Source organism: Pan troglodytes, chromosome 13 (assembly GCF_028858775.2).
Source record: "Pan troglodytes isolate AG18354 chromosome 13, NHGRI_mPanTro3-v2.0_pri, whole genome shotgun sequence".
Taxonomy (NCBI): domain Eukaryota; kingdom Metazoa; phylum Chordata; class Mammalia; order Primates; family Hominidae; genus Pan; species Pan troglodytes.
Window position 1 is genome coordinate 143,533,626 of NC_072411.2, and position 13,646 is coordinate 143,547,271.

At 55.4% G+C, this 13,646-nt stretch overlaps 1 protein-coding gene across 7 annotated transcripts in view; it reads right to left on the reverse strand.

Annotated features, from left to right (window-relative positions):
* Positions 1-767: 767 nt before the first annotated feature.
* Positions 768-13,646, reverse strand: part of HDLBP (high density lipoprotein binding protein) — an 86,745-nt gene continuing 73,866 nt past the window's right edge. For all 7 annotated transcript variants that reach the window (XM_001161226.8, XM_054680188.2, XM_016950919.4 and 4 more), the window contains 11 exons: positions 11,730-11,951; positions 11,431-11,649; positions 10,478-10,616; positions 8,471-8,625; positions 7,337-7,441; positions 6,968-7,102; positions 5,668-5,811; positions 2,315-2,500; positions 1,709-1,825; positions 1,389-1,517; positions 768-1,243 (listed from right to left, as the gene is read on the reverse strand). In XM_001161226.8, coding sequence (XP_001161226.1) covers positions 1,157-1,243; positions 1,389-1,517; positions 1,709-1,825; positions 2,315-2,500; positions 5,668-5,811; positions 6,968-7,102; positions 7,337-7,441; positions 8,471-8,625; positions 10,478-10,616; positions 11,431-11,649; positions 11,730-11,951 — 1,638 coding nt within the window. In that variant the 3' untranslated portion in view covers positions 768-1,156. The remainder of the gene's footprint in view (positions 1,244-1,388; positions 1,518-1,708; positions 1,826-2,314; positions 2,501-5,667; positions 5,812-6,967; positions 7,103-7,336; positions 7,442-8,470; positions 8,626-10,477; positions 10,617-11,430; positions 11,650-11,729; positions 11,952-13,646) is intronic.

A 13,646-nucleotide genomic window follows, 5' to 3' on the forward strand; every position in this document is an offset into this window, starting at 1 on the left:
ACCTGCTCCTAGGGGCTGGCCTGCACAGCCGGATGGCCTGTGGGCGGGGTGGGAGTGCCCACTCCCACTCCAGATGGGCCTGCTGGCCACTGACCCACCTGTGCTGAGGGAGAGCGCCAGCCTCCAGCTTTGGTACACGGCGCCCACCCCCAGCTCCACGGGAAACCCTTAACCACCAGAAACATCTCAAGAGACGAGTGTGTGGGGTGGCACTAACTGCACAGAGACCACTCCACGCCGGCTGAGGTAGAAAGAAGGCAACTGAACACACAGCAGCTAGGGCAGGGGCAGGGAGGGGCTGCAGGTGGTGTGAAGAAGAGCCCAGCTGTCATCTAAGGCAAACTGCCCCCACTGAGGACAAGCATAAGGCCCTACCTCCCCCAACCTGTGCGCATCTCAATCACAGCAGACACTGTGACGGCCACGGGGGACCCAGATGGTGCCTACCACCTTGCCTCCAGGCTCCACTCACCAGACCTCAGGCTGAGGGTCTGGCAGTGGAGGTAGGGGCAGGGACCCTTGGTGCTTTCAGACCCCACGGCAGGTAAAATCAGGACTGCCTGAGAACCCGTCACCCTCTGCCTCTCAGGTCACCCCCCAGCTCCAGGAACCTGCCTCCTGCTGTCCATTGCCAGGTCTTCCTTGCACCCTGACACCTGTGCTGAGGCGCTCTGGCAGCTGGAGGAGGCTGATTGCACTCCACAAACAGGACTGTCTGGACCAAGGGAAACTGGCAGGAGGGAGGTGGGAAAGGACGAGGGCAAACGTTTGGCTTTTATAAAGTCAAGGACGTTTATTTCCTGAGGTCATGACACAGGAAGTGGAATCCTAGCCACGGCTGCGGAGCTCTCGTGATGAAGGCCAGAGTGCTGACTGACATGCCGGGTGGACCAGGAGCTGGAGTCTGTTATCTTAGCACGAATGCTCATGACCTTGGTTTAGTGTTAAACAGTGGAGCAGGTCCTGAGCGGGCACGGCCAGGCCTGGAGGAGCGGCCGCACACAGAGCCAGGAGCTAGGCTCCCTGTGGGACCTCGGGAAGGGGGAAGAGCGTCAACAATTTACGGAGGGTCCAGCCGCTGGGTCAGATTGAGACAAACCATTGTGTGGTTGGGTTCGGGTCAGCAGGCTGGAGAGGGTTCTGTTCTTTTTGATCATTATCGTTTGGGGCCCCAAGGGAGGGTCTTGGGAGCCACCTGAGCCCCAAAGCTGGGAAATTCCTCAGAGCTGCTCATGTCAGGAGCCTGTGCAGAGAGAGGACACGGCTTCAGGAGGGGATGCTCCCCAACTCGCAAGCAGCTTCCGACGCAGTTGCCACCCTCGGGACACCAAGCCCGCCTGCCCGCCCACCCTCCCTGGGATCCAGGAGGGCAGAAGCCCGCATCTGACCTTCTCACTGCTGCTGGCGGTCCAGGGTGCGTCCCGCACCACAAAGCCTCTGGAAGGTGCCTTGGCCTCTTCGTGTGCTGGGGGTTTCATGTATACCTGCAGCGCCTCACTGTCCACCACGTCAGCTAGCTGCAGGCAGAGGACAGGAAGACAGGGTCAGTCTGCCCAGCACCCCCCGCATCCCGCCCGCGTGCTCACCCCTGCACCTCGCCTGCCTCTGGAAACACAAGTGCCACCTTGTCCCCTGAAGCTCCTGGCTGGGCCTCAGGCCGGTGGACGTGCCAGGGCGCCTCAGGGCTCCAAGGCCCACAGAGACTCACGTATTCCTCCTCCAGGTTGAGGATGTGGTCGATGGCTTCCTCCACATTCTCTGGGAGCCCCGTCACAGTGACGCAGTTGGGGTCTGGGGCTCCGCTCTGTGGGAAGCGAATGTCCACCTGGAAGGGGTGTACAACGTCAGATGAGGGGACTCCAAGCGAGGAAAAGGGTTAAAATTATGTGTCTATTTCTAGTGAAGCATTTTCTGAGTTAGCAAACATTTTAAAATCTGGTTTCAGAGTTGTTCTGAAGTCAGTCAGCCTCATCACCACACCAAGTTAGGTGTATCTCAGGAGCACCTTGTTCCCAGCAGACAGAGGGCCGCAGCACGTACTGTGCGCTCTTGCATGAAATGCCCATCCACAGAGGACGAGCTCGCCAGGCAGCTGTCAAGGAGATGCCCTCCTAATGACCGCCGTGGCAGTGCAGCCTCACACAGGCCGTCGCCTGCACTGACCCGTGGTGTCCATGAGGACAGTTCCACTGCCAGCCCTGGGGTTGTGGCCTCATCATCTTGAGGGGAAGGCCATGCCCTGCCCTTTCTTCTGGCCAGCCAGGTGCCCCCGGTGAGAGAGGATTCTCACCCACTGTGCTTCCAGCCGGCTCACCTTGAATTCGTCCATGATTTTGCGAATGGCTTTGCCGCGGGCACCAATGATGCGGGCGTGAACACGGTGGTCCAGTGGGACGTCCTCAGAAACCATCTGCTCAAGTTCACCCACAATTCTCAGTATAGCGTCCCTGGCAGCTTCTGTGTTCTTTTCGTACCCTGTGATGGTAATTTGGTCCTGGGGCTAAAAAAGGAGAATGTAGTCAGAAAAGGGGATGCCTTACTGGGATTCCCGTCAGGGGCAAGAGCCGGCCCCCACTGCTGAGGAAAACAGCTCAGGAGAGAAGATGGAAAGCAACGTCACGGCTGATTGAAAACAAGAGGCTAACAATGTCCACTCAGGGCCGGGCACGGTGGCTCATGCCTGTAATCCCAGCACTTTGGGAGGCCGAGGCAGGCGGATCACCTGAGGTCCAGAATTCATGACCAGCCTGACCAACATGGAGAAACCCCGCCTCTACTAAAAATACAATATTAGCCGGGCGTGGTGGTGCATGCCTGTAATCCCAGCTACTCCGGGGGCTGAGGCACGAGAATTGCTTGAACCCGGGAGGCGGAGGTTGCTGTGAGCTGAGATTGCACCACTGCACTCCAGCCTGGGCAACAGAGCAAAACTCCGTCTCAAAAACAAAAAAAACAAAAAAAAAACACCCCACAAAAAACCTATGTCCACTCAGCTTCCATCTCTTCCCAAACTCTACCCGAAAGACAGTGAATTACAGAACGAAAAAGGACATTTGTCCTCAAAGACAAAGGAGAGACACTAACAGGCAAGAATTCTGGACTCAAGGACAGCGGGGCAAAGACAAAGCCCCAAGCCCCTCAGCTTCCTGCTTCTTTGCCCACGTGGGCCACAGTCTGGAGGCATCTTTGTGCTGGAGGCTGGAGGCTGGCTGGCTGGCATTCCTCAGCGAGCCCCTCCCTCACTCAGAGATCCCACCTGCTCAGGCCTTCCTTGGGCCACACAAATGGACAGGAGACACCATACCAGACTTAGGATAGCAGACAAGCAGACCAAGCAGACAGTTCAGGGCATAGAGAAGGAAACGTGGTAACAAAACACCTGTAGCCCACAATCGGCGAAAACAACACGTCCACAACACAAAAACCACCACGCAACAGGACTAGAGGACGGGGACAAATCACAACCACCACGCAACAGGACTAGAGGACAGGGACAAATGCCTGGAAAGGAAATGAGCAGAAAGACCTAACCTAGAGACAACAGAGCAGCAGCCCAAGAAGCTTCTGTCCAGATTGAAGCAAAATGTCAGAGTGGGAGGCAGCAGCCCCACCCACCGTGGCCCAGCAGAGCTGATAGCCTCAGGCACCACCCGCGTGCTGCCAGGTACAGAACCTCAAGATCGGAAGCACAGCTCACAGGAAAAAGCTGCCTGTGAAGAAATGACTGCTCCACCCCACTTGGCTCATGGTGTATTAGATGGAATAGTCTAATTGCTAAACAATGACTTTTTTTTTTTTTTTTTAAAGACAGAGTCTCATTCTGTCGCCCAGGCTGGAGTGCAATGGCATGATCTCAGCTCACTGCAGCCTCCACCTCCTGCGTTCAAGCGATTCTCACGTCTCAGCCTCCCGAGTAGCTGGGATTACAGGTGCACGTGACCATGCCTGGCTAATTTTCATATTTTTAGTAGAGACAGGCTTTCGCCATGTTGGTCAGGTTGGTCTTGAACTCCTGACCTCAGGTGATCCACCCGCCTCGGCCTCCAAAAGTGTTGGGATTACAGGCGTGAGCCACTGTGACTCACCTATAATGACTTTTAAGATTGATAATTATATAGAATAGTAGAGGGAAATAAAAGGCAATAAGGGGGAGGAGCTTAAAAGAGCTAAACTCTTGGGCCGGGAGCGGTGGCTCACAGCTGTAGTCCCAGCTACTTGGGAGGTTGAGGCACGAGAATCACTTCAACCCAGGAGGCAGAGGTTACAGTGAGCCGAGATCGCGCCACTGCACTCCACCTGGGGCGACAAGACAAAGACTATCTCTCTCAAAAAAAAGAACTAAACTCTCAAGATCAAGACTAAAAATTAAAACATGTATGTGGGGAGGGAAGAGGACGTGGGAGCCGGAGGAGGCAGGGTGCAGGAGGGCCCTCCTGGCCTGGCTGGTGTGTGTGTGACTCAAAGATCCAAAAGGGAACAAGACGCTGGGGAGGAAGAAGGGGAAGGGGAAGCAGCGGAAAACCCTGGGCGGCACATCCACAGTGGGGGCGAGGGGCGGGGGGAGCGAGGGGCGGTGGGAGGAGCGAGGGGCGGTGGGAGGAGCGAGGGGCGGTGGGAGGAGCGAGGGGCGGTGGGAGCGAGGGGCGGTGGGAGGAGCGAGGGGCGGTGGGAGGAGCGAGGGGCGGTGGGAGGAGCGAGGGGCGGGGGGAGCGAGGGGCGGTGGGAGGAGCGAGGGGCGGGGGGAGCGAGGGGCGGTGGGAGGAGCGAGGGGCGGTGGGAGGAGCGAGGGGCGGTGGGAGGAGCGAGGGGCGGTGGGAGGAGCGAGGGGCGGTGGGAGGAGCGAGGGGCGGTGGGAGGAGCGAGGGGCGGTGGGAGGAGCGAGGGGCGGTGGGGGCGAGGGGCCTGGAGGGGCTCTGCTGCCAGGGGGTCTGCTGTTTCTGGAAACCAGCACAACTGTGGCCACCAAGGCTTGCTAGTCTCCCACTGTGGGCAAAGCTGTGCTGGACACGCCTAGGAAGCAGACACCCCAGCAGGATGCCAGAGCCAGGAAAGACCAAGCCTGGGAAGTGTGTGCAAGAGGGGGTGTTGGGTGAGGCTGCCCTGCATGCCAGGTGGCAGGGCCCAGAGAGGGGATGGGGCTGCCTTTCATTTTGTTCTGAGTGAAGCAGGAGGCCATGAGGGCCAGTGGCAGGGGGGTGGCACTGCAATTTGGAGGAAGTAACAAGAGTTTACTAAGGACCATCCGGCAAGCACAACGGTGTTTGCAGCTGGGGCTGCAGAGAAATGTCCACCTGACCCCAAGAGGCCCAGGTGACAGGTGAATGAGAGCCCTTGGGAGCCTCAGAGAGGCCCGGGTGACAGGTGAATGAGCTACACCTGGAGGCGCCACTGATCAAGGACCCAGCTGGAGCTCCTGCTTATTTTCTGGAAGGAGACACAGGAGAAAATGCTCCAGGCCCCAGATGATACATAGTGCCAGAGACCTCACCCATCTGGCAAGTACCGAGAGACAGCCCAAACCTCAAGCCAGAATTACGTCCTGAGAGACTTGCCACTCTCAACTTGGCCCTCGAACCCCCATCTAGGCACATCTGGTTACTGCTCCCAAGTCACAGGAAAGGTCAACAAGCACCTCTGCCCCCGACACGCTCCAACCGAGGCTCTCACCTGGCTCCCATCGTCCTTATCAGGAAACTGGATGTTTACGTCATGCTCCAACCGGATTTGGGTAATTACTGCCCCCTTTCTCCCGATAATCTTGGGATGGTATTTGGGGTCTACAGTGACACTCAGCTTAAAACTCCTTAAAGCCTACAAATGAAAGGAGCAAGAATGAGGCAAAGATTGAGCTGATCCACCCTGTGACCCCATTCCCCTTCCACCCTGGTCATAGGACACTGGAGATGCTGCAGTGTTCTGTAACCCGTGGTCTGGAATGGTCCGCCATCTCTCTGGTCCGACCTCTACCACCTTCTATTATCTGCTAATAGTGAGAACCAGGGAACTTGGCTGCTCCACAAGGAGGTCTATAAATCCTTCCAAAGAGGGCTTGGGGCCACTTGCGAGGATCGTGCTCAGGAACTGACAGAGCTGGGCAGTGAGTCACGAGCTTGGGGCCCCGCTCTCCTCATTTGTCAAACAGGGATCTGATGGATATGCACAGAAATGCTCTGGATCTTTTTAGGACTGGGGCAGATGCAGACCAAGAAGAGGGGGCAGCCACAGCCCCTGAACACCCATGGCCAAAGGCTACAGGTATGACCTGGCTGCAGGAGACAACCCAGAGTCCACGCAGGGGTACACTGACACCATGTGAGGTTCACGAGCTCCACCCCATTCACCAGACTCGACGGGCTCACGGGAGGAGTGGAAAGCCGACCCCCTTAGCAAACCAGCACCCCAGCACAGTCTGCTCCACGTTCCAGAACCCCCACTCCTGTCTGCAGCGCTCCGCTCACACCATCCTCCAAACGTCAGCCCTGCCAGAGGCTGGGCGTCTGCAGCGCTCCGCTCACACAATCCTTCAAACATCAGCCTTGCCAGAGGTTGGGGGGGTTTCATCCCTGCTTACCAGAAGTCACTCGCCCTTTGACCACCCTGTGCTAGAGGTTAGTGGGGGTCCCCGACGCTCGTCCTCACTGCATAGCACATGCTTGGGGGCCTCTCGCAACCTTGACCTTTCTTGTAGGTCTGAGGTACCACTCTGATTTGGTTTTGAGAGAAACTGCAAATTTACACGGAAGTCCAACTTTGTCACTTTTTTATGAAAAAGAGAAAGGTGCCATGCTCTTAGCTAGTTCCACAGCAAGACCCCTGGATGCTGACTGCGTCCTGGCACTGCCTGCATCTCACCTCCAGCCAGATGTCGCTGGGATGCTGGGATCCTGAAGAACTTCCCTAGATTCTGACATGTGCCCAAAGCTGAGCACCATGGCTCCGGGCAGCGCCCCGGCCACCTCCTGCTCACCCGGTCCTCCTGCTCGGCCTGTAGCTCCTTCACACGCTCCAGCAGTCCAGCCTTGGCCCGGTCCAAATTTGCAGCGAGGCCCGTGATGGCGATGATGTCAGACTGCAGCTCAGGTGCCGGGACATGTATGTTCACCTACGTGAAGAGGGGGCTGACTTGACGTTCAGGACCCCAGAGAACAGGAAAGAGTCCACTGGCCCTGGGACCCAGAAGTGGTGAGAGGGAAGGCCACCCGCCGTGAAGGGAAGTCAGTGCCCAGTCCGAGCAGGAGGAGGCAGAGTCAACAGGAAGTTGAGAAAGGACACTGGCACTCGGGAGAGGATGCGACAGGCCACTCCTGTGACATGGCCTCCCGGGAAAGGGGTCTACCTCAAACTCATCCATCATCTTGCGGATCCCACTTCCTTTCTGCCCAATAACGTAACGGTGAAGGTCAAAGGGCACCTCTACTTCAATAGTGACAGGAACCAATGCCTGCAGGGAGGATGGTCATGGTTAGGCCGTGGGAGCTGAGAGCAGAGTGACGTTGTAAGCTCAGCAGTGGGGCTCCATGAAACACAAGGCAAACAGCCCTACGACAACAGCAATGTGCCCCACCTGATGATGCCACCAGGACCTTTAACTCAATAGAAAAGAATAGGAAAAGATTTGCATTAGGCTAATGCTGGCAGACAGAAATTCCAGACCCTTCATCCCAAGCCTACCCTCCTGAATTACAGCAGCCCCTTCAGGCCCACGTAGGAGAGGCCCTGACTCCTGGCACATCCTTGGGGTCATGACGGCTTTGACTGACGCCCACGAGGTGCCACAAGGGACTCTGGGACCGCTGCTCACCTTCCCTGCCCTGTCCCTTGGGATCAGGACGGCTTTGGCTAATGCCCATGAGGTGCCACAAGGGACTCTCGGACCGCTGCTCACCTTCCCTGCCCTGTCTCCCCCACCGCCCTTCGCCTCCAGAACCTGCTTTCTTGCCACAGCATTTACCATCACTTGCCACAGGATATATCTGCGTTGACTGCTTGTCTCTCCACGGCAACGTGAGAACTATTTTTGTGTGCTGTGGCACCGCAGCACTGAGAGTAGCATCCAGTACGCAGGTGGCACTCGACACTGACTGCACACAAGGTGAGCTAGGCCTGATAACCCCACTCACGCGGGGGGAGACGCTGCAACTGGAGGTGACATTCATCCCCCTGCAGCTGAGACCCTTCCACAGCCCCCGCACCCACCGTGGGCCTGAGAGGCCGGATCCCATGCAGCTGTCCCAGAAAGGGGCTATAGAACCTCGAGCCTTGGTGAAGGGAAGTGGCCTCCCCAAACTGTGTCCAGCCGAGAAGCACAGCCAGACAGCCCGTGCGCACACGGTAGGAGCAAGAGGGCTACCTCCACTGCCACTGCCACTGCCACTTGGGCAACCGTCCATCCCATCCAGGCCACGCGTCTCCCCAGGTGCCTGCTGACTGGGCCTTGGCGGGGGGTGGAGAGGGGCACATGGACACATACCTCCAGAGCTTCCTTGGCAGCCTCACACTTTTCTTTCCGGCCAGAGATGATGATGATGTCACACCTCCTTGGAGAGCCGGGGTCAGAATCTTTAGCCTCTCTCCCCTCCCCAGCTTCGTCCCCATTCTCCTGGACAACTGGCTCTGTACTGTGAACTAGAGAGAAAGGGGAAAAGGGACAGCTGACAGCTGCTGGAAGAGACCCCACACCTTGTTCAGAATGCATACATCTGTGAGGCACCTGCTGGGTGCTGGGTGGTAAAAGGGAGGGAAAACCACTCCCGTCCTTCAGGAGGTCTTGGTCTGGTCAGGGAGAGCAGATAGGACGTCCCCACAGCAGCCTCAAAGAGGGCTCCCAGACCTTGGCGGGGGGGGGGGGGGGGCGGCAATGAAGGCTTTGCAGGGAGGCCGTGAGCTCTGTGTCTCCCTTCACCTTGAAGATGAAGCTAACAGCAACTAACTACAGCAGAGGCTTCAGTGAGATCAGATGAGTTAGTTCATGGGAAGAACACAGGGCAGGCCCACTGCACAAGTGGGGCTTGACTGTGAGGCAGGGCTCATGAGGGAAGGCGGCTAGCACACAGCCCCACCCAGGAGAGGCAGTGGGAAGGGGGGTGAGAGGTCTAGGGGAGACAGAAAGGGCAAGGCCAAGGTAAACCTGTGCCAGCTCCTTCTGCCAGAAAGCGAGAGCCCCAGAAGTGAAGAGGCGTGTGAACAGGACACAGAAGACAGCTGGAGGGGCTCCTACAGGCCACACTGGGACACCGCGTGTGTACCAAAATAGACACCACAACAATAAGTGTCACAAAACAGACACAACAATAATTATCACTGAGACAGAACCCAGGAGGTGTGTGATGTAAATAAATGAGCAGGAGACCAGACAGACGCCTGCCTGAAATCAAGGGTGATCCTAGGATGGGGAAGTAGGTGTTTCTGAAGGAGAAAAACTGGCAAATTTGAATACCGACAACATATTAGATACTACTGTTATATAATGTTAAATCCGATTCCGATAAATGTGCTAGAATTATGTAAGAGAATGTCCTTGTTCTAAGAAAATACCCACCATGAATAAAGGGACATGTCTAAAAATGACATTCAGAAAAAAAAAATGTGTGTAAAAGGGGAGAAGTTGAGAAAAGAAACTGGTGCCACAGGATGTGTCTTTATACTATTCTGTGAAATTCTATCAAAATCAAAGTTTTAAATAACCACTGAAGTGTAAAACATAGACGGAGTGCAGTATGAGTTTATTAGTTTCCTACTCAAAACTCCCTGTATTCTCAGGAAAACAAAGGGGCTTGAATGGCTGTGTGTGACATGCTTCCTGGATGCCCAGAGAGATGACACTGTGTGCACTCAGCAGGCTGCAGGGCCACCTGCCGCCCAAACAGCTCAACCAAGACTGATAACACAGAGTGGAGGGCATACCTTTTGTTTCACAAATGCAGAGCAAGTGAGAGAGAGGCAACCAACCCGCATCCCACAGGTCGCCTCCCCATCACCAGGTGCATGAGCAGAGCTGGGGGCAAGCATGGTACGGGGAACTGAATGCCCTCCTAGAACTGCCGGCCACTTGGATGGTGCCCTCTGGCCAGCCAGAGGCTGCAGCTGCCTGCCTCACAGGGGACACCCCACGGTGATGGGAGATGTGGAGGAGGAAGCTCTACCATGGGGCTCATGCGATCCAAACGATGTCATGAGAATCACTGGGACTGAACTCGGGACACCCGAGGACGAGGCTGCACGCTCCTCATCGCCTTGGGACTGGCTACCTTGTGTGTCTCTAGGACCTATGAAGGTCACCTGGTCACTCTGTCAGTAACTGACATGGTCCATCTTTTAAAGGCCAGGGAGTGACCCTGAACCTCTGGAAGCCCCCAGAATACACAGATGGTTTTCCAGCAGAGACAGGAAAGAGCCTCACCAGTATGTGCGACAGCCCCGCCTCTCACATGGGAGGCGCCACTATTAACAAGCAGAGCAGGGCTAATGGGGGACCCACCTGCGTTCTCCTCTCTGTCTGGGAATTTAATTTGAACACTGAAATCCCGAGTAATCTGCTGGATTCTGGAACCTTTGGGGCCCATGACAGATCGATGGAATTTCTGGGGTATAGCACATTCTAATGTCACCTGAGCTTCCTGGAGGGAGGTACACAAAGAAAAAAGAAAAGAGCAAAGATTAAATTCCTTAGGGCAAGTTTTACAGCACTCTTCACACCACCTTCCTCCCTGTCCTCTACAGCCACTTGGCACAGATGCTCCCCTTCTCCTGAGTCCAGGGCTCCAGGCGCAGGGAGGGAGGTAGCAGGACAGGTCTGAGGGGGTGGGCCGCCTCTGAAATGTGTCCCAGAAGGCCAGGTGCCATCCCTGGAGGGTGGCCAATTCAGCCAAAGGAGTGGGACCTCCTGGGGTAGCCTCTGACTCCATGAGGAGGCATCAGACTTGATTATTAGGGAAAGGGAATCCAAGGCCCTGGCAGGGGAGTGGCCTGGAGGGGACACTCTCTAAAGACTGCTTCTAAAGACCACGTCTTCTCATGACTTCCCATGGATTCACGTGGATGCCCTCAAATCGATTTTCTTTCCTTCACAGAGGGGAGAAGAGAGCTGACCCCTTAGACTGCATTTTCATTTTTTCTGATCCCTTATACAGAATGCATTTTCTTTCTTTCTCTTGCTTTCTTTCCTCTCTCTCTCTCCCCTCTCCTCTTCTCCTTCTCTCTCTCTTATTTTTTTTTTTAAGTGCTTCTCGCAGGCAGAATTCTCACCAACTATCAGGAAGGAGGCCAGACAGGCTGAGGAAAGAAGAGCGAGCCCCAGAAAGCCCCTTCTGAAGCCTTCCAGGGCTGTATGAGGGAGTCACCTCCCTGCAGGGTGGAGCGAACACTCATACACGGCTTCGGTGAGTGGCCACTGGGGGGTGAGAACCCCTCCCCGAGCACCCAAGTGCCTACCAGGTCCTCAATGATCTCCTGAATGCGTTTCTTGGCTGCCTCCACACAGTCCTTGGCGCCCTTGAGGGTGACTTTGTCGCTCTGTGTGCCAGAGCGTGGGAAGCTGACCATCACCCCGCCATACTCTTCAGCAATCTCCCGCAAGACCTGGCCTCTGCGGATGACGAAGTGGCGGTGGTGCTTGGGGTCCACCAGCATGGAGTCTTCCACCACATTATCCTGCAGCGTTAAGAAGAGACGGAAGATAAGCCACCCCATCACGGCCCCGGCAGAGTCGGCCGCCGAGGCCCGCTCCCTACCAGGTTTTGGATCAAGGCCTCCAGCTCCTTCTGTGCCTCTCGGACGGCGTCCTCCTTTCCGATGATGGTGATCAGGTCCTGGTCCTTGTCCTCAGCCGCAGGGAAGATGACACGTGCTCCAGTGCTGTCGCGCACCTTGCGGATTTTGCCGCCCCCCTTGCCGATGAGGAATTTGTGGTATTCTGGCTTGGCGCGGATGTCAACAGTGAAACTCTTGGTTTGCTGCAGAAACCAATCCCACTGTGTTAGCCTGACACCACATGCCTGGACCACAGTGAGGAAGACAAGAGGGTCTGTAGGACAGCAAGCTTGGGCTCCCCTTACATTGTCACCAGTGTCCTGATGTTGCACCAATACCCCCAAAATGGGGCTAGCACACCTCACTGAATAAACAGATGAATACCCAGACAGACTGCACACCTACTTCTCTTCCACAACAACCAGATGCTGGTGGGATGAACACACAGGTTTAGAACCCTGGTCCTGCCACTTACAAGCACTGACCAAACTTCTCCAAGCCATTTTTGATCTGCACAGGGGGAGGTGGGAGCAACGCGCCGGACGATACGTTGGCGGAGTGCACGTCCTGGGGAGCGTGGGGTGTGCCCAGCAGAGCAGGAAGCAAGCTGCCCAAGAGGTCTGCACCATGCTCCCACTCTTCTACCTGCTTCCAGACCAAGCACACACAAATCTGGGCCAGGCTCCCTTTCTTCCCACGAGTGCTACAGATCAGCCTCCACAAAACCAGCCACTCCCCAGGCTCAAGCTCAAGCTCAGAGGGACACAAGCCAACCAAGGCTACACTTAGAGACCGGTCCTCAGAGGCCTCGTGTAGCGCGACGCCCTTGTGTGGCAGTAAGAAAACGAGGGTCCTGGAAAGGCCCCGGACACTGTGCTTGTGGACACCAGTGCCTCTGGCAGACCCACGCAGGGGCCCCGAGAAGGGCGCTGCTCCACAGGACTCAGGTCCACACAGGGAGCTCTTGCCTTTCTCCGGACCCAAGACCTGGCCCGCAAGCAAAAATACCAAAGAAAAACATGCTAGCACAAAAATATTAAATAACAACTTTGCTACCTTTTAAGTGCAGGTTTCACCAAATACCACCTAGAGACTCTGCTACTTTTCAAAGACATCCACAAATAGCAGCATTAGTCAAACATTAGGCAATCAATTAGGCAAATGCAATCTAGCAATATGGCCAAAGACAACCTACCAAACCAAGCAGGGATTACCCCAGAAATGCAAGGCTGGTTAAACACAAAGACAAAAACATCAATCTAATAACAACAACAAAAAAGACAAGAAATACAAGGCTCCAGATTAGAGAGAAATGTAACTGTCCACAGACCACGTGATTGTGACATATAAAATAAGGATCCACAAAACAGTGGGCCGGGCGCAGTGGCTCACGCCTGTAATCCCAGCACTTTGGGAGGCCGAGGCGGGCGGATCACGAGGTCAGGAGATCGAGACCATCCTAGCTAACACGGTGAAACCCGGTCTCTACTAAAAATACAAAAAATTAGCCGGGCGAGGTGTCGGGCGCCTGTGGTCCCAGCTACTCGGGAGGCTGAGGCAGGAGAATGGCGTGAACCCGGGAGGCGGAGCTTGCAGTGAGGCGAGATTGCGCCACTGCACTCCAGCCTGGGCGACAGAGCAAGACTCCGTCTCAAAAAAAAAAAAAAAAAAATCCACAAAACAGTGACTGGCGCTAATATACATGAGCTTTATTTAGCAGCCTCGTGAAGGTCAACATACAAAAACCATAGGCACTTCCATGTGCTAACAACTGGAAACGGAAAAAAAGTGCCATTTACAATAGCACTAAAAGAGTAACAGTAGTTAGATCTGTTAAGTCGAACATAAAAATGTGCTAAAAATTATAAAACACCAATAAAGAATCACAGACCTAAAAA